We start from the raw sequence: 23,032 nt of genomic DNA on the forward strand, positions 1-23,032 counted from the left end.
GGAAACAAAGATATTTTCTCTGCTCTTTGGTTAAAAGCACCCAGTCAACCTACTCTGTTAAGGACTTGCAGCTCCCAGCGGGTGCTGTCTTTCCCACTCTGCCCGCGGCAGGAAGGGTAACAGAATTGAGCCGTATTAAAGGGCTGCTGACACACTACCTTGACGGTGTTCTCGTCAGCCTTGATGATCTTCAGGTCCAGAATGAGCTCAGCGAGCACCAGGAGGGCGTCCAGGATGACCAGACAAATGATGATAACCTGCAGACCAAGCGAAGGTGCACGAAACCATTAGGCTGGAGACATCTAGGGGAGACCATCCTGGGTAAAGATGCCAAGGATGGGACGCTGCTGCCCACAGCCAAGCGCCTTCCAGGCCTGTTGCCCGCNTGGAGCTTCTCTGGGCGGCTGAGTGACACTCAGTCACCACTGGTCTCCGTATTCATTCACTGTTTCTCAGCAGGTCTCAAGCCAAACTGCTGATTCCTAGATGGCAAAAAAATGTTTCTTAAGTTGTAATTTTATTGTTTCTAGAGATCCCCTTGCCAAGGTATGCCCAGACCAGATGTTCGATAAATAATTAAAAAGATCTGCCTCACAGATCCGAGTCATGGAAGGCCCTCCAGGGACTCCCTGCTTTAGGCAATTGGATTACAGTGATGTCCATGGGACACATAAAATAGCTTCCGTCCGGAGCCACAGATAGTTGGCCCAGTTCGTGTGTGCTCGTTGGGGGGCGGAGGGCAGTGGGAGTCCTGGGTCTCCTGGGGACTGAGGAGAGTGGTGTGAGAAGGACCATCTCGTGGGCTCCGTGAAAACGGTGCAGTAAGGGTGCGCTCCCACGGCCGGGGTGGGGGGCATGGTGACGGAGGCAGCCATGACGCTGGTGAGGGCTCCAAGGGCAGGCTGGGGGTGAAATGGCAGCAGTGTCTGGCAGTAGAAATGGCAGCAATGGGAGGAAACCCAAAGGACACTGTGTGACCCCTCTCTTCCCTTGGGAATTGTGGGCCCTCCCTGGCCTCCCTCAGGGCCCTGCTTCCCACATCTTCGTTCTCAGGTAGATCCCACAAGTCCATCTGCCATTGTCTTGGCTGTGCCTGCAGTTTCGGGCTGAAACTAAACAGGCCTGTGTAAGAATGGACTAGTAAACCTTTTCGTATTTTATTTCATTTCAGCCTGTAGCTAATTATTTCAGTAATTAAAGTGTTTGATGACATGGTTTACTATCAAAGTTGCTTTCACAAACTGCTTTGTGATGAAGTTTTCACACATATTTAAATTCAGTAGCTCAAATAAAGATTCTGGCCTCTGGTGGATTGTTTTTCCTTTCCCTTCTTTCTTTCTTCATCCTTGGTTTTATTTTAGAGCTGAAGGGATGTGAGAGCTCATCTGGTCTAAAACCAAGGCACAGAGACATTAAAAGACGACTGAATATTCGGCCATAACAAGGAAGCAGCACTGACACGCTACAGCGTGAGTGACGGAGAAGACGCGATGCTGAGAAAGGAGGAGGACGCCCAGACCACATGTTGTCTGCATCCATTCATATGAAGAGTCCTGAACAGACAAATCCGTACAGACAGAAAGCAGATCAGCGGTCCCCAGGGGCCACGGGGCTATTGCTTAGTGGGCACTGGGTCTCCTTTTGGGGTGATGAAAACATTCTGGAAGCAGACAGTGGTGGGGGTTGCACAACATTGTGAATACATGAAATGCCACTGAACTGTTCACTTTAAAATGATTAACTTTAGGGGTGCCTGGCTGGTTCAGTCCAGTCAGTTAAGCGAAGGACTCCTGACTTCAGCTCGGGTCATGATCTCACAGTAAGTTCAAGCCTTGCATTGGGCTCTACACTGTGTCAGGGTGGAGCCTGCTTTGAAGTCTCTCTCTCTCTCTCTCTCTCTCTCTCTCTCTCCCCCCATCTGGCGTGCACACTCTCTCAAAATAAATAAACTTAAAAATAATAAAATGATTAACTTATGTGAATTTCTCTTCAATTAAAAAAGGGGAGACAGACCCAAGGTCACAAAACTACAATGTCTGGGCCCCAATCCTGACCGTTGTGACAAATCCCCAGACCCTGAAATGGTCACTTCACAAGGGCAGTGCTATTTCTTAGGGGAGTCAGGTCACAAAGAGAAAAGCTGAGAGTTCAGGGAAGCTGGTAGATTCCAAACCCAGATGGGGTAAAGACGGCCGTGGTGAGAGTGCAGGCTGCGGGGCCGCCAGCCCTGGGCATTAGCCTAGACCTTGGGCACATCTCTCAAGTGTTAACTCTAAGCTTCAGCATACCCTAGGGGAAAATGGGGTTGACCACGTTTTACACCCTAGAATGACAGAGGGAGCATTACATGAGGTCATGTGAAGGGTGCTTGTAAGGCACAGGGCCCGGCCACAGTGAGCAGGTAATAAAGTGAAGCTCCTTGACCTTCACATTGTCCTCCCCGGCTCAGCTACCCTGTCCACCCATGGATTCCACAGAGGCCCAACACACCCTATATTCTTTCTTCCCTTGCTTGTATCATCCGGTGTGAAAAGTGATGGCAATTAACTATATATTCACTATATATTCGGTCACCTAGGCTGCTTCAACCCATGGGAACGGGTAGAGAATGCACCCAAGAAACGGATTCCAGAATCCTCTTGCCCACAGATTCATGCAATAATCAAACCCCTCAACTGGTATCCCCACTCCGTGGTGGTCTCCCTGAGCCTCTCCACAAATCTAGTTGTGTCACTCCCACCCACACATTCAGACTTTCTAGGGCTGCCCATTGCCCACAGATGACCTTCCAGCACCTCCTTTCTTGCCAAGTTATCCCTTTACTTGCTACACGTAAGGCAATGTGGACCCTTCTCAATGCCGGGGACAGGACAGATCCTTTCCTGTCTTTGGCCCTCTGCAAACAGGAAAGGGCCTGAAAAGCCCCTCCCCTCCCCAGTCACAGAGCTCGGCCCTGCCTAAGCTTCAGGTGTCACCTGAAAGGTCACCTCCTCCACTACATGTCTTCTGACACCCAATCCTGGGTCAGGTGGCTGCCTGCCCCCAGGAGGTCTGGGAGCCCCCTTCTCTTCTTACCAAGGGCTTCCCTTCCCCCATAATCAGCATCAATCTGGGTGATGGTTCCTGGAGTGCCTGCCTCTCCACAGGCCGTGGGCCCCCCAAGAATAAGGACAGGAATGTATGTGCCACGCTTGCTGCTGGACCCCTGGGACACGGGGCTTGAGAAGTGACTGTCCAGTGAATGAGTAAGTCACATCAGGCTTCTCTGTAGGAGTGTCCTTAGGGTTCCTGGCACAGGGGGCCAGCCCTGGGGCCCCCTCAGGAGATGGAGGCCCTCCCGGAGCTGGGAGGGCCAGGGTGCCCCCTTGCAGCTGGAGGGAAACTGCCTCCTTCCTTCCGCTCCTGAAATTGAGGGTTTGGGATTTCAACCCCAACAACTTAATACCACGTTTCCTTTCCTGTCACAGCCACAGAGAAAAGAGCTGAACTGCGAGGCTTGCTGGGCTGTTTGTCCTGCTTCGTCTCTCTAAATTTTTTTTTCCTGTTTTACCCTGGAACAAAGGCAGTGATGGGAGAGGTAAGGGCTGTTTCTGCTTCCAGGAGGGAAGTCAGCTCCAGGGAGGCGCTGGTTTATCTGGGTGTAGGGCCCCTGCAACAAGGTCCCCGAAATGGCTCCATTGCAGGACCTGGGCTGACAAGGGGCTGCGTGCTTCCCTGGGGTCCCTGGGCCTCCGTTTGCTCTGGGCTCTCAGAACGTGTTTCCAGACACTGCTTGCCCACTTCAGGGCTGGGGGCTGAGACGGGGCCAGCCAGACTCAACCTGCACTTGTCCTTCAAAGTCAGAAGATGCCAACAGACACTTTGCTCTTAAGTCCACCTCTCCCTCTCATGTTCTCTCCTAACCGCACCCCAACGGCAGCCGCGGGCCACACTCTGCAGATCGCTCCACAAAATAAGAGACTGAAGCCCCCATGGTGATGTGTCTGTGGGACGCGGGACTGTCTCGGCCTCGTGCAACTCAGGGCACACACTCAATATTTGCCGAATGAATGCAGAACGTTTTTCTGCCTCCAACGCTTACCTGTTAGTTTACTTTTTGTGTATACATCGTAAAATCTGCATAAGCTAAAATCTACCATAACATGTGAACCATTTTAAAGTCGGCTTACAGTGCAGGGGCATTTAGCACATTCACAAGGCGGTGCAGCCATCACCACTATGGAGTTCTGGAACGTTTTTATCACCCCAAATGGAAACCTGTATCCAGGAAGCAGCCCGTTGCCATTCCACCCTCCCTCCAACTTGGAACCACCAATATGCTGCCTGTCTCTACAGATTTGCCGACTTTGAACAGTTCACATAAATGGAATCATGCACTGTGTGGTCTTTGTGTCTGGCTCCCTTCACTGAGTACCACGTTGTCAAGGCTCATCCACGTTGTAGCAGGTGTCTGTGCCTCCTCCTTCCTCGTGGCCGAATAGGGACATACTACATTTTGTGTACCTTTAGCTGACTTTGCGTTGTGACTTCTTTTATCCCTGACAACACGGAATCTGCCCCACGCTGGACGGGGCACCCGACACATGGTGAGCATTCAGCAGGCGTACGGTGGCGGAGACGGGTCCCCACCTTGGCCTCGTGACTCTTGGCTGATGGCTCTGCCCCACCCCAGGCATCTTGGGTCCCTGCCCACCTACCTGAAACCTGTGGGAGCTGAACAGCTTCCTCAATGTGGTCCTGAAGTCTAGGGGGGGCCTGGGTGCCGGGGCAGGGGCTGCAGTCGGGTCGGCAGCTCTGCCCTCCTCGCCAGAGGCAGGGGTTGGCGGTGGCTGCTCCTCCTCCTCCTCCTCGTCCTCCTCATTCTCCCATTTCTTGTAGTTGATGTTCCAGGCATGGTAATCGTCCCCAACGACGGTGAAGTGCTTCAAGAACTTGCTCATCCTCTCAGCTGGAGCCACTCTGGCCCTGCGGGAGACGGCCTGGAGAGAGGGGACAGCGAGCAAGCTCTCAGGTGGGGGGGGCGGCCCTCAGAGCCTGTCCAGGCCACTTAGATCCCACGGTGCTCTGGCGGGGAGCAGGGCCCAGGCTGGGCCAGGCCGCGGTGGGGGGGATGGTATTGGGGGGAAACAGTCCCAGCGCTCAGAGCACAGTGCACGCAGAGACCGTGAGGTCACGGTGGTTTCTTGTGCTTTTATTTTTGGAATCCAGGGTCTCAGTGCCGATGAGGCAACAGGAAACCCCAGAACCCGTCAGGCCTGTCACTATGGTCTGGTTGGCAGTAACCAATGAAATTGGTACCACAGCTCAGTCACAAAATACCCACCACGTGTAAATACCGGAAGAGTGGCCCCATAGTTCAGAGACATCACCACCTGAAAAACCGGAGGTGAGAGTTGGCGGGGCAGGGGTGTGGAAAGCCAAAAGTAAAAGTACCCAGAGTTTCACGGAAAAGTGAGGCCCCCCCTTTATGCCACAGATTAGTTCTTGAAATGTGAGTGGCAAAGAGCTTTTTCCTAAGTTCAGCCAGTGCTGTTTTAAGTGCACCTATGGACAGCTGTTTAAAGACAAATGACATCAGGGCCAAAAAACCAAAAGATCCTCCTCCCTTTGCCCAGCTTACCCTACCAGATAGCAAATTTCTTTTGAAGTTCAAGAATGAAAACTTTCAGGCGTGAGTCCAAGAGTGTGCACTATGACCAGTGGATTAGCAACAACCAGACCCATACCCTGTAGGAAACTGGGTGCGATGGCGGCAGCAGTGCAGATCTGAGGGAAGAGACTGGACAGGGCAGAAGACCTGGCCTTCACGAGAGGAAGCAAACATAAAAGATCCCTACCTCACACCCTACACAGAATAAATTTTAGATGCATTAACCAGAACATTTATAATTTTTTTAAAAAACTTTAAAAGTCTCAAAACAAAATACAGGGAAGTGTCTTTATGATTTTCAAATAGGGAAAAAGGTTGCTTAAGTAAGACACAAGACAAAGGAAACAGATAGATTTGATTCATCAAAATTCAAATCTATTTTGGGCACCCGGGTGGCTCAGTCAGCTGGGTGTCCAACTGTGGATTTCAGCCCAGTTCATGATTCCAGGGTGTGGGATCAAGACCTGCACTGGGCTCCACTCTGTGCACGAAGCCTGCTTGAGATTCTCTCTCTCCCTCTGCCCCTCTCCCCTGCTGATACTCTCTTGCCCCTCTGCCCCTCAAGGGGTGGCTCTTGAACACTGAACATGGGCATGGACACTGGCACCACCATTGTGGGAAGCAATGTGGCACTGTTTTGTCAAGCAGAAATGGTGCATATCCTTCTAATAATCTAGCGATTCCATCCCTAGAAAGGCTCCAAAGGGAAACTCCCCCATGTGTGCTCAAATCAATGATCTGCTCAAGAACGTTCACTGCAAACATTCACCTAAATGGTGGGAGACAGAGGAATGAGCCTTCTCCATTCTCATGATGGAATACCTCACAGCAATTAAAACGAACAAACCACATTTCTATAGGTGCCTGATGACGTCCATATACTCGCTTGGCAGCACTAAGCGCGGTAGGTCTCTCCCTCCCTCACTTCTTTCACTGGCTTCTGGGATTCCATATTCTCCTGGTTTTCCTCCCGCCCCGGTGGTTACTTCTTACCAGTCTCTCCCGCTGGATTCCAGAAGAGGAAGACCTTACATTTAAGAATTGACATTTCCATGGCTCGGGCCTACGACCACCTCTCTTCTCTGTACTCAGTTCCTAGGGCTTCTTGGTTAGCGGCGCAGCTTTCAGGCCATCGGTACGCTGATCGTACGTAAACACTAGCTCCAATCCCCATCTCAACGAGGGACACCACCCTTAGTTATCTAAGAACTATCTTATCCCCAGAAAGTTCAAGGCAGAATTATTCATTTGCCACCCAAACGTCCCCAACCCAGGTTACGGCATTTTATTTGTCTAACTCCTTAGGACAATGGCATCCTTAGGCCTTTGGCTTCACTCTTTAAATGTCTTCCTCTTCATTCAATACTTAGCCAACAGAAAAGTTTGTTGGCATTGCCTGTAAACTAACTTTCCAAGGAAGACCACTTCTCCCCATCATTTGTTGCCTTTTCTTGCCTAGATTACCTCAGCAGCCTCCCGCCTGCTCCCAACATCCGTTCTCCACACAGCAACTGGAAAGGGCTTTCTCAAACATAAACAAGATCACTTCATGACCTTCCTTAAAACTCTCAAATGCTTTTTTTCAATGCACTCAGGCCCTCTCCCGGGAAATGTCTTCCCCTAGACATCTACATGTCTCACACCTTCACTTAGGTCAGGCTTCTGCTTAAATATCACCTCCACTGAGACTTTGCCTGGTTGCCCTTCGCCAGACACACTGTGTCCACTTACCTTGCTTCACTTCCCTTTATTGCACTTACTGGCGACATTATATATATATATAATATATATATATACACACACATATATATACATATATATATACATATATATATACATATATATGCGCATATATATATATATACACGTATATATATATATATACATATATATATGTCTACCTGTGTATTATCTGCCTACCTCCCCAGACCCTAAGCTCCATAAAAATTGAACTTTTTCCATCTTGTGCAAATGGCATACCCAGTGTCTTGTGCGTAATACACACTTGAAAACACTCAAATGTTTAAGGGACTGAACAAACACAGAAATGTGGGTATATCTTTAAACATATATTGAGTTTAAAAGAAAGATATAGAATATGAATATAATACCACTTACATAAAATTTAAAAATACACGCAAAATATTACTATATGCTGTTTTGGAAATGTGTAAAAATGGGAGTGTAGGGTAGGGGCGCCTGGGTGGCTCAGTCAGTTAAGTGTCCAACTTCGGCTCGGGTCAGGATCTCACAATTTGTGGGTTTGAGCCCTGCGTTGGACTCTGTGCTGACAGCTCAGAGCCTGGAGCCTGCTTCAGATTCTGTGTCTCCCTCTCTTTCTGCCCCTCCCCTGGGCTCACACTCTGTCTCTGTCTCAAAAATAAGCAAACATTTAAAAAAAGTGGGAGGGCAAACATACAAAAGAATGGGATTTCTGCTTCTGGTCATGACAGAGTAACCAGTAACAGATTAGGCCTCTTGCCATAAAAAAAAAACAACAAAAAAACAAACAAACAAAAAACCTATAAAACTGGGTAAAATACATGAAATTTATGGTGATCCCTGAGAGATTAGGTGAACCCCACAACCACCTCTCTTCCTGCCTAGAGTTACTTTCTGGACTGTGGCAGCAAAGATTATCATTCAAGGCTATTGAGCCTCCCCCCGCCCTCAATAATTTGCATGGCAAAGTACCCAAGAAAAGGAAGCTCTACAGAGAAGGAGCGCCAAAAATCCAAATTTGGCTGAATTCTCCACAGCTAAAAAGCTGCCAGAGATGATCCAAAGCTGGGCTGGAAGATGTGTGAGTTCCAAATATCCAGAGTACAGATCTTGTTGAAGACTCTGGGCATTCAGAAGAAATTCCAGAAAAGCTCTACAGTAAGAACCACCTTAGACCTGTCCCAGATACACTTAAGCAGCAGCCTTGAAAAGATTCAGCAGATTCCCCAGGTAAAGGACTGCCTACTGGAACAAAACTCAAATTCTATTAGAGAGGACAACAAAATACACTTAACAATGTAGCATTTATAAATGGACAGCATACAATAAAAAATTACAGAAAAATGTGGCCCATAACCAGTAGAAACATTGTATTAGCTCGAAATGGACCGAGATGATAGAATTGGCCAGCAAAGACTTATAAATGGCTATTATAAATATGTTAAGGATTTCAAAGACAACAGGAGCTTAATGAAGAAATGCAGAATCTTTAAAAAAATTCTTCAGTTTATTTATTCTGAGAGAGAACGTGAGGGAGGGAGAGAGACAGAGAGAGAGGGAGAGCACATGAGCACATGTGCAAGTGGGAATAGGAAAGGGGCAGAGAGAGAGGAACAGAAAGAGAATCCCAAGCAGGCTCCGCGCTGTCAGTGCAGAGCCTGACATGGGGCTCTATCTCATGAACTACGAGATCATGACCTGAGCTGAAATCAAGAGTCAGATGCTTAACTGACTGAGCCACCCAGGTGCCCCCAAATATAGAATCTTAATAGAGAAATGGAAACTACTTAAAAAAATCCAAATGGGCTCAAAGCTGATTGGATAATGCAGGATGAAAGATAAGTGAATTTAAAGACAGAGCAATAGAAAATATCAAGGGGAAACATGGTGAGAAAAAAGTCAGGGAAAAAAACCCCCAGTGCCTCAGGGACAGTGTCAGGTGGTCTAATATGCATGTACGTAGAGCACCAAAAGGAGAAGGAGCTTAGGACAGAAAAATATTTGGAGAAATAATGACTGAAAAAATTTCCAAATTTGATGGAAAAGTATAAACATGTAGATCCAAGAAACTTACTGAACACTGAGGAGAACAAACATAAAACTAATGAACTAGAAGGAGATACTCAACTCATGATGGTGGTTGCCCTCAGGGAGACGTAGGGTTAAAAACGGAAGGGTTCAAAAAGCATTTGAATGCCCTATGAAAAACATCTTTTTATTATTTTATTTTAAATTTTTTTATTTTATAGAGTATGCGAGCAGGGGAGAGGAGCAGAGGGGGAGAGAGTCTTAAGCAGGCTCCATGCTCAGTGTGGAGCCCGAAATGGGGATCCATCCCCCAACCCTGGGATCATGACCGAAATCAAGAGTTGGATGCTCAACCGACTGAGCCACCCAGGTGCCTCCGAACATCTTTTTAAATTACAAAAAGATTTGAGGAAAATATGACAAAATGTTAACAGCTGTCAATTCAGGATGAGGATTATATAAGTACTCAACAGTATTTTTATTCTCTTATATTTTTACACTTTTCAAAGTAAAATCAAACGATCTCTAACACTACACCTTTGATGCATATTCAGACTTTTTCATGGAAGGTTTCACGAGCTCAGAAAAGGTTAGAGTCCGAAGGGATTAACCAGTCTGATCTCCCCACTCTGACTCCAGGTGGCTAAGTCTCCCATATGGTTCGGGTGCCTCAGGAGCTCCCGATTTGAGACTTCTCAGATACGAAGAGGTCCAAGGAGAACTTAGTCCGCTGCATAGCCTCCTGAGAGTGAACCTTCTGACTCTTACCGCATCCACAATCTCGGAGCCTGTGTGGCTTTCCTGTCCCCACGTATGTTCATTTCTTCCTTCTCCTCAGTCCAAGCCTTCATCCCAAAGACTGCAACACTTCCCTTAAGAATTTCTCTCCCGGGACTTAGTTCTTCTAATGCATTCTCCAACCTGCAGCCCAAGCAGGCCTCATAAACCCTCACCCCTGATCTTAGTACCTGATCCTATCCCTGCCCCCTGCTTTTTGGATAAAATTCCAAGATCCTGGGGCACGCGGATGGTTCACTTGGTTAGGCGTCCAACTCTTGATTTTGGCTCAGGTCATGATCTCACGGTTCGAGAGACTGAGTCCCACATACAGCTCTGTACTGACAGCGTGGAGCCTGCTTGGGATCCTCTCTCCCTCCCTCTCTCTCTCTGCCTCTCCCTGGCTCGCACTCTCTCTCAATATAAATAAAACATTAGGAGTGTCTGGGTGGCTCAGTCAGCTAAGTGTCTGACTTCAACTCAGGTCATGATCTCACGGTTCGTGGGTTGGGGTCCTGCATCAGGCTCTGTGCTGACAGCTCAGAGCCCAAAGCCTGCCTTGGATTCTATGTCTCCCTCCCTCTCTGCCCACCCTCCCCCATCTGCACACACTCTCTCTCTTTAAAAAAAAAAAAAAAATTAAAAAAATTTTAAAACAGGGGCGCCTGGGGGGCTCAGTCAGTTAATCATCTGACTTTAGCTCAGGTCATGATCTCACGGTTTGTGAGTTCAAGTCCCGCATGAGACTGTGTGCTGACAGTTCGGAGCCTGGAGACTGTTTCAGATTCTGTGTCTCCTTCCCTCCGCCCCTCCCCCACTCACATTCTGTCTCTCTTAATAAGTTAATAAACGTTAAAAAAATAAAAATTTTTAAACAAAATTAAAGATCCTTCTGATGATGTGCCCAGTCTTGCAGCCCTTCTGTCCCCCAGCCCTCTGCATTCTCCCCACGCCTGGTCTTCACACAGCATCTTCCCTCAGCCTGGACTACTCTTCTTCCAACTCTGAGCTTGGCTCACTTTGACTCATGTTTGAAGTCTCAGCTGAAACGTCCCTTCCTTGGAGAGGCCCTCCTTGGCCCCCAAAATCTAAATCAGACCCCTTCTCAATTTTATAGCCTCTCCTTATATTCTTTTCTTTTGAGAGAGCCTCATGAGAGTTTCTAATCAGAATTTTGTGTGTGTGGCCATTTATCTATGACTCCTCTTTCCACGGTAGCAGTTAAGTCCCATAAACGGAAGGCCTGTGTCCCCAGAGTCTCATGTGACACCTGACTGGGAGGAGAAGCCCACCATCTGCTAGCCGAGGACACTGGTACCCTGTCTCCCATGTTGGGCTGTCACTCATCTCAGCCCAGACCCTCCCTCCATTGCCAAGGGCCAGCTCCACGGCCGTCCTGAAGCCCTCTGGGCAGCTACTGGCATGATTTCCCCCTAAAACACCTCACCTGGTAGACAGAAACCTCCGGGGCTAGTTTTCTCAGCATGATGGGAGCCTTGGGGTGCTTTGCAAAAACCGCATTTATATTTTACAGGAGACAGAATTTTTCTTTCTGAAACCTTGCGACCAGTAAAAAGCAACTTTCTGTAATTTGGGATGAAAATATTTATGGCACCCAGCAGAGCAGAAAACAACTCTGGTTTTAAGTCAAAAGCACGACATACCAAAAGCAGGAGTTTCAGAAAAGGTCAAAGATATCGCTGATCATGAAAATGCTGTGGGCTTCGGCAACTTTTCACCACCCACTTGGGGCTCTTGGGCTCCTCCACACCCTGCCTGGGCAGATAGGAGGGCTGCCTCAGTGAGCTACAGCGAGCATGAGCCTGAGGCCCCGGCCTGGAGCAGCCCCTCCATGAATGCCCACTATCCTTCCCCTTCAGGGACCCAAATGCTCATTTCTGCCCCTTGGACATCATCCGTGGCCGGGGGTAGTTCGCTTCTCTGCTCACTGGCCCACTGCCTGCCTCTGTGACCCCCAGACTTTGCAGTCACACAAACCGACAGATTCCCTTCCAGGCTTAAGCTAGATTGAGTTGTTTCTGTCGCTGGCAACCCCAAGAATCTAGCCCAGTAGGGTCCGTGGCACTGGACACGCCCATCTCCATCTCCCCTGCATTAACCTCCGCTGGCCCCTCCTATCCTGACACAACTCTCTCAAGGGTCACCTGGAGCAAAGCTCACAACCGTGGTTCCCACCTGGACCGGACCGCATCCTCTCAACACTGTTGACTTGCTTCGGTTTGACGATCTCGCCTCTTGATTTTTCTCCCATCTCCGGCCACCTTCCTCAGCTTCCATGGCCCTGCCCCCACACCACCAGAAGTCCCCTAGACCCCACACCCAACCCAGTGCGGGTGCAGGGCCACCCTCCCCCTTTGGCAGTCCTCAGCACACCTGTGTTCTCAACACTGAGAACACGTGCAAATCAGTCTCATGTGCAAATCAGTGTGATGTGTGGCATCCTGCCAGGTTAGTTTGCTGTGACCACACTGAATCCATTTATCTCCCTTGCACCCCATCCACTACTCCCTCTATGTTCCCCTAGGGCATAGTGTCGTACCCACCCTGCCGCCCAGGCCCAGAGCCAAAGATCACCTTGGGCTCCTCTCCCTCCCTGATCCTTGGCAATCTGACCTCCCCCCTGCTTTTTTTTTTTTTTTTAATGTTTTATTTATTTCTGAGAGAGAGAGAGAGAAACAGCGGGAGCAGGGGAGGGTCAGAGAGAGAGGGAGATACAGAATCCGAAACAGGCTCCAGGCTCTGAGTTAGCTGTCAGCACAGAGCCCAACGCGGGGCTTGAACCCACGAACTGTGAGATCATGACCTGAGCCGAAGTCGGACGCTCAACCGACTGAGCCCCCCAGGCGCCCCAGCAATCTAACCTCCTAACACGGCTCTCGCTCCTCTCCCTCTTCCCCTCTCCAACTGACATCACCCCTTGCCTAGACATCTGCACAGGCCTCCTTGCTCACTTGGCCTTCTGCCTGGTTCTTTCTCCACACAGCGATGGCCAGGGTCCCCCTTCTGTGGTGACAACCCGGTTGTGTCCTTGCACTCACCTGCCTCCTCCCCCAGGACCTTCATTCCTCCACCTTCCCCCCCCCCNGCAAAAGGCTCTCTCGGTCTCCTCGGGCCCCTGCCTCCGCCACACCCCAGCTGCTGCCAATGCTTGTGGTCCTAGAACAAACCTCACTCCCTGGCTCTACAACTCCACGCGCCTGTGCCCACGATCTGGGCCATCTTTTGTCTGTCGCATGTGATTGCTCTTTCAGGGTTTACAGCTGTGTCTAGATTTTACCTCCCCAGGGAGGCCTTCCTGAGCCACTACCTGCTGGGTGAGAGTCCTTCCTGTTTCCATGTCCTGTTACTTGCTAACTCGTGCTGGGGCCTGTGTCGTCTGTGTCCTGCTTTGGTCTGCAAACTTGGGGGGGGGTCACATTCCCCCCTCACCCCCCCCATCACAGGGAGGGGTGTGATTAACTATTTAATAAATGAATTAACAGCAAACCGCAGGAGCTACCCCTCAGAGGTAAATGTATTGCCTACTTATTTTTTTACACATGTCAAGGATCATACCAGAAAGATTACTACCTGGGAGAGAGGGGGAGAAATGAGGGAAACAGACCTAGAAGAGGGAGAGAAAGAAAATGTTCTTGTGAACATCTATTTTTACAGGCTCTGAAGCTGCCATCTGTGGGGGGGAGGGGGGGAGTCCCTATTTCACGGGCATCCAACAATCACAGAAAAAGGCACTTTAAAAAGAAATTGGGGGGACTCCCAATGTCCCTTAAGTCCCCATTTCCCTGCTCCCTCCCAGAGCCTACTTCTGGGGACCTGATTTGTATATTATTCAATATCTCCTGCCCCCCAAACTCCAGTAAGACACAATAGCAGTAACATCTATTATTCTCAATTATTATGTTGTTTTATTATATTAACATACCACTAAAGTTCCTTAAACGAACTACTTAATTTTACTCCTAACAACCTTCTGAGGTTCAGGCCATCATTTTGGGTCTTGCTGAAGAAGGTGGCTTGTCCCAAGTCACAACTTAGGAGATGGCAGAGCCATGATCTGCCCCTGGGCTGTGACGACCCGGAAACTGTGTTTTAGAACACAGGCCGAGAAAGAGGCAGGCAGCCAATGACTGGAGATCTGCCTTCCAGGACGGTATAGCAGGCTGAACTGTGGCTGCCCCAAAAGTCATGTCCACCTAGAACCTCTGAATATAACCTTACTTGGAATATGGGTCTTCACAGGTGTAACTATGAAGGGTCTTGAGATGAAATCAACCAGAATTTGGGGTGGGCCCTAAATCCAAGGACTGATGTCCTGACGAGTGGGGGAGGGGCCACGGGAGGACGGAGGCAGAGACCGGAGTGCTGCATCTACGAGCCAACAATCCCAAAGATTGCCAGCAACCCCCAGAAGCTGGCAGAAAAGCATGGAACAGATGCTCCCTCAATGCTTCCAGAAGGAACCGACCCTGCCAATAACCTTGATTTTAGACTTGGAGGCTTCAGAATAGAGAGAAGACGTCTCAGCTGTGTTAAGCCACCCAGTGTGTGGCTATTATCACAGCAGCTCTAGGAAGCGAATGCAGAGAGCATGTGCCTGAGTCCAAGTCGGCCTACGACGGGCAGCCTCAGATGGTGTGCCCCCCACTTTACTTGATGGGCCCCCCCCATGACCCTGGACTCCAAGGAGAAAGCAGGCTCTCAGAGGTCATGAAAGCACCTGGGAAAGCCCGTTTCTGCAGCCAACTCTGGCACCAGCTGCCTCCTTTTGCTCATGGCTTACAGGCCATCTCCACCCACCTCTGCTCTTGCTCGTTGCTTGTCACAATCCTGAGAGAGAAGCAGGGCAGGGGGTGGGGTGCACAGCAGGCTCTCTAATCCAGAGAAGGGGAAACTGAGATGCAGGGAGGGAGGACCAACTGCCCACAGTTGCACGGCATGGCGGGATGACGGGGGCAAGGGACGGGGGCGTGTAAATGGGTACGCCCTTCTCAGAAGGGCAGCAGGACAGGTCCTGTCATCTTTTGAAAAGATGTTTGAGCATCTCCAGTGTGCCAGGCATGGGAGCGAAGGCGGGGATCAGCCTTAACCGGTTTCTATCAAAACGGAAAATGTGCCTAGAATTTGATGTGACAAGGGACGCACACACAAGCACACGGATGCTCCCAATAGTCCTGCTACAACAGCCCAAAGCTGGAAATGACCTCAAAGTCCATCATTAAACACGCAACGGCAGACCCACACTCGGCAGTGAGCCCTTGTACCTGGAAGCGTGGATGCAGAACGGTGTCCTTGATCTGTATGAAATCCAAAGGAAAAGCAGCGTGTTGCAGGCCAGACTGTATCATATGGTATGACACCATCTTTGTTAAAGACAGACAAAATCAATACCCCAAACTAAATAGTTCCCTTTGGGAAGGGAGTCTGCTTGGGTTGGAGGGTGAAAACAAACTTTCAAATTGTATTCTATTAGATTTAATCATGAGAAATCCCGCCATTTTTGGAGGGAGATCCCGCCTACAAAGAATTGAGTAATGAATGAAGGGGGAAGAACGACACTATATATATACACATAAATATAAATAATGATGTCATAAATATATATAATGACACCACACACACAAATAAATAACTGGAATCCCTGAATAAGAAAATCAAAACAGGGGTGCCTAGGTGGCTCAGATGGTTGAGTGACCGACTCTTGATTGAGGCTCAGGTCATGATCCCAGGTGGTGGGATTGAGCTCTGCTTCGGGCTCCATGCTGAGCATGGAGCATGCTTAAGATGGTGTCTGTCTGTCTATCTTTCTCCCCCCTCTGCCTTTCTCCTCCACTCTGTCTATCTTTCTCCCCCCTCTGCCTTTCTCCTCCACTCACTCTTTAAAAAAAAAAAGAAAGAAAAAGAAAGTAAAAAAGAAACAAAACAATGGAACAGAATACCTAAAAACAAACATAAGTGATTGGTAAAGCCAGAAATATGAACTCAAGTCTCCCAGGTTTGCTCCTTCTAAAATGCTCTAATGAGCGGAAAATATGGTGGAAAAGCTGATTTTAAAGCAACAAGACGATGATTTTGTAAGAGGTAGAAAATAAGGTCTTGAGATGCTGTCTTCCCTCCCTTAGCAGATGGGGAAACTGAGGACCTGCAACAAGGCAAATGCCACCAGTCAACGAATAGTCCCAGAAGGGTACCTGGGTCTCTTGTTTTCCAGTCCAGAGTACTTAAAACACACTCAGGGAAGATCAGAGAAGTTGTCCCCAGGGCCTACCTCCCCTCCCCCTCGGACCACTCAGCGCTAAGCCCAGTGGCGCCCCTTCTCCCGCCCTCTGCCATCGCCTGGCCCCACATCTACCTCTCAGTGGAGGACATGACAGCTCTACCTGCAGCTAGACAGCACTACTCAGAAGATAATCCTGTCACTCTCTGTGCAGAACAGGCTTGAGGCCGCTGTCCTTAGAAAGGGCCTGCTTGGCCCTTGGCCGGCACCTGAAGAGTTCCACCATTTACTGTTAAGAACAGCTCAGTGGGCCTAGACCGTTTGTGTACACAACGCAGTTTATGTTGCACACTTGCTTTCCTTCAGGGAGTCTGGAATTTTCTAAGTGCTGGACAGAAGGTACCTCCTTGACCAGCCCCCAGCAGAAACCTCAAGCCCTGAGTCTCTAAGAGGCTTCCCAGGGGACACTTCACACTGTCCCCACCAGAGAAACTGAGCGAGTCCTGTGTGGGAGACCATCTGGGCCCTCCACGCCTGAACACACCTAGATGGTGGACTGAATGCCTGGAGCAAAGCTCTCCTCTGGGGAGGGAGGCAGGAGGGCCTCCAGCAGAAAGGTCACCTACCCCAGGGCCACGCCCCCAACCCCCCAGAGATTGGTGTTCAGAGGAATGCCTATTTTTAAAATCAGGGAAGTCTTTAAATAAGCGTGGCAGCTTTTCCTTCTCTAGGGTGGGGAGGAAGTCTGAGGTTGGCAAAAACAACCACCACTGATGGCTGACCCGCTTGTGGGGGCTGCTGCTTAGGGGCCGAGGGGCCCGGCCGGTGGCCCCCTGTCCCCCTAGAAAGGCTGCAGCACTTCTCTGCTTTTCCTGTGGGGTCAGGATCCCTCCTGTCTTGACAGAGTGGTCAGCCAACCTGGGAAGAGGATGGTGAGGCTGGGTGGAGATGGTGCGGGAAATAACATCTGGTAGCAGTGATGCACAGTGAGCGCTTCCCCCCCACCCCCACCTGCCTTTTTTTTTTAAAAAAATTTAATGTTTTATTTATTTCTAGGAGAGAGAGAGACAGCATGAGCAGGGGAGGGTCAGAGAGAGAGGGAGTCACAGACTCTGAAACAGGCTCCAGGCTCTGAGCTGGCAGTCAGCACAGAGCCCGACACGGGGCTCGAACCCATGAACCGCGAGATCATGACCTAAGCAAAGTCGGACGCTTAACCGACTAAGCCACCCAGGCGCCCCTGCATCTGCCATTTCTGAGCTCTGTACAAAGTCCTCTAATAACACACTGCAACAACCTCGTGAGGTAGGGACCTCGTGAGGTCTCCGTCAACAGGAGGGCACGGGGGACAGAGAGGCCAGACAATGTGCCCCGGGTCACATGGCCAGCAAGAATGAGAAGCGGAGCTCGGATTCTGCCGCAGGCTGCCTGGCTCAGGGCCCCTTGCACAATCTCTTTGATGAACACCGCGCAGACCAGGCTCACAGCTGCGAGGAGCTCAGTGCCACACGGGGAGCTCAGCCAAGTGTTACTCAAGGAGAAAAATACATTTTACATCCTGCCTTTTAGTACACTCTGACACACACACACACACACACACACACACACGTGTTCTACAACTGACACTCAAGTTTCTGAGTGTGAGCACCCTTGTATTTTCCATTTTATTCTATTTTGTTGCTTAAACGACCGATTGCAGGAGTCACCAATGGGTTGAGTGTTAAAGATACAGGTACGGGGAGGCCAAGCCCAGTCTGTTTCCCTGGGGTAAGGAAACGAGGATTGCCAGAGAGGAGACAGGCCTGTCCAAGGTCTGTGACATCAGCCATGTTCACTGGGAAGCAGAAGTCATGTTGTTTACAAAAGCATAAAGAAAACGAAAGCATAGAAAGAAAAAAAAAACAGTTTTTCAGCCAGAAATTAAGACCTATCACCAGTGTGAGACCAAGGCATCCAGGAAATTTGTGGCTCCAACATCCTAGCGATGCTTTGGATGCTGGGGATAAACAGGATTCAGGACACCCCTCATGTGAAGTGGCCCTTGGAGAGAGACCCCACCCAGCCACAGACTAACCAGTGGCTCTCAGCCATGGCTATACTTTGGAACCACCTGGAAGCTTTAAAAAAAACAAACCCAATACCTGGGTCTCAGGCCCCAAGACTGTGATTGGTCTGGAGGTGGCCTGGGTGCTGGGATCTCCCATGCGCGACCAAAGTTGAGAATGTGCACCATAAACCCAGTGCCTCTGGCTCATGAGAAATGAGCAAAGGGCTATAGCGATTTCCAAGCACGCTGGCTCCCAGGCTCCCCACATGTGGCTGGTGACACGCAATCACCTGAGTGGAAGAAGGGGTTGAGGAAGCTCCTCCTCAGGACCCAGGGAGCAGCTCCCGTGGGTTGAGTCTGCGCTGCAGCCTGGCCCTGCTCAGTGCTTCTCATGCACCAGCTTCTTTGATCCCCACAACTTGAGAGGGAGTGTTTCTGTTTCCATTTTACAGAAGAGGAACTCTGAGGTACAGAGTGGTGGCTCTCTGCAGAGCCGGCTGCAGCGAGTCGGGTCTGAACCAGGGCTAAAACCCCCCCCAGTTGTTCCCACAACACCATTACCTTCCACCATGATCAAACACTAGGGCAGCTGGACAAGGCAATTCTATTACAACATTTTTTTAAAAACACAGTTGAGAGGTGGGTTAAATGGGTGACGGGCATTAAGGAGGGCACTTGTTGGCGTGAGCACTGGGTGTTCTATGTAAGAGATGAATCACGGGGTTCTACTCCCAAAGCCAAGACTACACCGTATGATAACTAACTTGAAAACTAAAATAACAAAACCAAACCAAACCCACAACTGAGGCCCCTGGGAGGCTCAGTTGGTTAAGCTTCTGACTTCAGCTAAAGTCATCATCTCATGGTTTGTGGGTTCAAGCCCCACACTGGGCTCTGCGCTGACAACACAGATGCTACTTGGGATTCTCTCTCCTCCCCCCACCCTCCTTTGCTCATGCACACACACACTCTCTCTCAAAATAAACACATTTCTCACACACACACACACACACACAAAGAGTTAACTCCACAAGGGTAAGTTACTTGGAGGAACTTCTTCTCTGAATCAATAGAGGCTCAGGTGCTACAAGTGGTCCTGGCCCAATCTTCCCCTGACAATGCCAGCCACTGGGGCCAGCCCTCGTACTGGCCTCTGGGTCACGACAAAAAGGCTCCTCTGTCCCCCCTCCCCAGAGTCATTTCCCTCCACCCCAAGAATTGTCGTCATGGTCCTCCCCCCAGAGCATGTCCTTGGTTCTGCACCCCTGTCCTGTGCACCTGCTGCTTCTGCGCCTTCAACCCTCACCCCATCCCACCAGCTCCCTGGCTTCATTCAGATTCCCTGGACACCCCTTACCCCCACTTTATCTGCTGTCATTCACCCCAACGAACAGACCTTTACTCTAGATCTATTTCTTTTAGCCTTGTGAAGACATGAGCAAAAGGAAATACATTCATGATCATCCTAATACAACGGACTTATCGTCCACCTAAGGTCTCTTCTACAATCGTAATCAGAGACCACAGACAATCTCGTATGTTATTGTTCCCTCTAGTTATGTGCATCAGATTTATGCCTTTTTTTTTTTTTTTAAGAGAGTGAGCAAGTGAGTGTGTGCAGGGCAGAGGAAGAGGGAGAGAGAGAATCTTAAGGCGGCACTACACCCAGCTGGAGCCTGACGCAGGGCTGCATCCCACGACTGTAAGATCGTGACCTGAGCTGAAATGGGAAGGCCGGTTGCTTAACTGACTGAGCCACCCAGGCGCTCCAGATTTATGTTTTAATGGCCAAAAACTTCACCAAGAACTTAATGCTCTCACTATTGCACTTACTGATTGCTCCGCATTTTTAGTACTTTTATCACCAATTCAAAGACCGTATTTTCTCATATTTCGACATTCCTGAAATCTGAATGTCTCACAATTGACCAGCTTCAACGCTCTACTACGTAAGGTCACAGTAAATAGCAGTATTTTCTTTGTAACACATAAAATAATGGTGCATCCATCACCGATGGCACCTTATGTGCTAAGAAATATGGTGCTATTAGTTTTCTTTCCATGGGTTATTTCCTCTTACGTGAGATGACCAGGGTTGGTTATGAACATTTTCATGATGCTCAACACACACTACTGAATTTTGTTCAGAACAACAGTATGGACAGGTGCCACTACAAAATAACCAGCACTGAGCAAGCATAACCACTTGCTGTTTTGGTTTGCCGGATTTAAAAGGGACTACAAATGAAGGAAAGAAGGAATGGCTTCCATTTGCCCTTGTCTGATAACAATCACTGGAATCCTGGAGCTCCTCGCTATCAGGTGGCAGGCACTATGCATCCAGCACCTTATGAGGAACGGTTGTAACTCTACGTGGTGATGACTGTCGACCTCATTCACGACCGCAGAGACAGAGGCTCAGGCTGGCACGGAAACTGGTCACACAGCCCACAAGGGACGGACAGATGTCGGACTGGAACGCAGGCTGTCTTGCCCTGAGCTGTTCTCACTGGGGCTTACCCGCTGGAGCCACAGAGCAATTCAAGGCTGGCTTGCACAGGGGGTAAGCTAGCATCTCCCAGACCGACAGCAAATCTCCAGAACTAGGGTTCTTCATGGTCAAAGTGCAGAGTCCTCAGCTGGGCATTCAGGGACCTTCACCATCACCTCACCCTCCAACTCCCCTTGGCTCTGTGGAACTTTACATGAGCCTGCCTCCAGACCCTTCTTGATGCTGTTCCCTCTGCTGGAAATGCCTTTCCCTTGGACCCCATAAGGTCAAATTCCAAGGCCCAGCTCAAAGGCTGCCTCTTCTGCAGAACCGTCCACGACCCTCCAAAGGAAAGGGGACTTCCTCCTCTGAACATGAGCCCCACGTCCTGTGTACACGCCACTTCCGTCCTTCCCAGATGCTGGGCACCGAGATCGTAAAGCCCTCCCAACCCGCTCGCTTCTCTCCAGGGCCAGTGCGTGTCCCCCTGCTCCCCGCAGGAGGGCTCCCTCCTTGCTGCCTGCACGCCCTTTCTGGCATTTCCACCATCTCCACAGGACACCACAAAGGCTTTTCCAAGTCCAGGCCCGATCGGTGGCTGCCCTGCTCACCGTCCTTAGCACCACCACCAGTACCTCCCGTGTCCCCTGGGCTCTGCCTGGCCTGGTCAGGTCTCTCCGGACTGAGCACGTCCTGGCCCCCGCCACGCTGCCCCAGCTGGCCCCCCACCTTCTGGCCGCTGCACACGGTCTTCCTCCTCAGGCCTGGTGTCAGGTCCGGGAGGCCTCGGATCTGAAGATCGGGAGGTCTCAGTGGCCTGTGAGGGGCCCACACTAACCATGGCTTCTCCTGTACCGCTCACCCCATATGCACCTTCACACATTCAGTGCTGTGACTTGAGAAGGGTCGCTCAGCTAGAGAGGAAGCCACCGGCGGGCAGAGACCAGTGTCTTCAGTTTGGCTGCTACGGCCTGATAGCTATGGTTGGTGCCAGGACATGGCTGGTGTTGATACACATTTGTTAGGTGAATGGGTGAATGAATGAATGAGGGAAGGAATCCTCCTCAGGGAGCCCATGTAGCCCCTGTGCTCCCCACTCCCTGCTCCCTTCCTGCTGGGGGTGAGCCCTTCCTCAGGCTCCTCCCTCTGGAGACCTATCCTGTCTTCGGGCAAGACTGTGTTTGAAAGACAGACGGGGCACAACCACTAGTCAGTAATTAGGACATGGCGGCCAGACGGCATGGGTTTGAACCTCGTGCCAGCTCTGTGACCCTGGGCAAATTGCTAAACCTTGCTGGGCTTCAATTTCCCTTTCTGCAAGATGGGGGAAAGAATTAATGGTACTTAATTAATGCACAGGGCTATTGTGAGGATTAAAAAGCCAAATACGCAGAAAGCCCTTTGCACATGCCCAGCACGGACTGAGCACCTCATAGATGGTGCTCATGTGATTACCACAACTTTTGAAAGCCACCCTGCTTCACTAACTCAACGATGAACATTTTCTCCAGGTTTTTCCTCAGATTTCAACATTTCTGAAATCAGAGTTGGTGGCATCCTAGCCCTGGACATTTCCCCCACTACACTGTCAACAGCCCTAAAATCTGAACACCTTACAATTAAAGGGGTCATCAATTTAATGAAATATAGGACGGTCGTCATTGTCATCTCATGGCCCTGCTTCCTGGACCCTGCCCTCATCACCCTGCTGCACCCTGAGCTTCAAACACTGCCCTGATGGCTCTACCTGGCCAGGCCCCCAGAACCTCCTAGTGAACAGGTGAAATGGAAGCCAACATTTCCTTTCTACCTTGTCTTCACCATTTACAACCGATGTCCCTTCAAACCCAACAAACCTGCATCCAGATATCAAGGACAGAGTTTGATAGCTCTGTTTGGGATGGTCTCATGACACAGGAAGCAAGGCATTCTCTTTGGAGACAAGCCAGGGTGAAATCCTACTTGAGCCACTTCCTACCTGTGTGATCTTGTGCAAGTGCCTTTATGTGTAAAATGGTAACATGGGCAGTAGGGAAAAGGCCCTTATAGGCTCACTATCAGCCTAGCATTTTGAAACCACGG

At 49.9% G+C, this 23,032-nt stretch overlaps 1 protein-coding gene across 2 annotated transcripts in view; it reads right to left on the minus strand.

The window, feature by feature from the left end:
* The window catches only part of HVCN1 (hydrogen voltage gated channel 1), a 36,900-nt gene that overhangs the window by 6,943 nt on the left and 6,925 nt on the right, over positions 1-23,032 (minus strand). For both annotated transcript variants that reach the window (XM_077747970.1, XM_077747972.1), the window contains 2 exons: positions 4,698-4,979; positions 159-257 (listed from right to left, as the gene is read on the minus strand). In XM_077747970.1, the coding sequence (XP_077604096.1) occupies positions 159-257; positions 4,698-4,979 (381 nt within the window). The remainder of the gene's footprint in view (positions 1-158; positions 258-4,697; positions 4,980-23,032) is intronic.

This window comes from Crocuta crocuta, unplaced genomic scaffold (genome assembly GCF_008692635.1).
Source record: "Crocuta crocuta isolate KB4526 unplaced genomic scaffold, BGI_CrCroc_1.0 scaffold29, whole genome shotgun sequence".
NCBI classification, from domain to species: domain Eukaryota; kingdom Metazoa; phylum Chordata; class Mammalia; order Carnivora; family Hyaenidae; genus Crocuta; species Crocuta crocuta.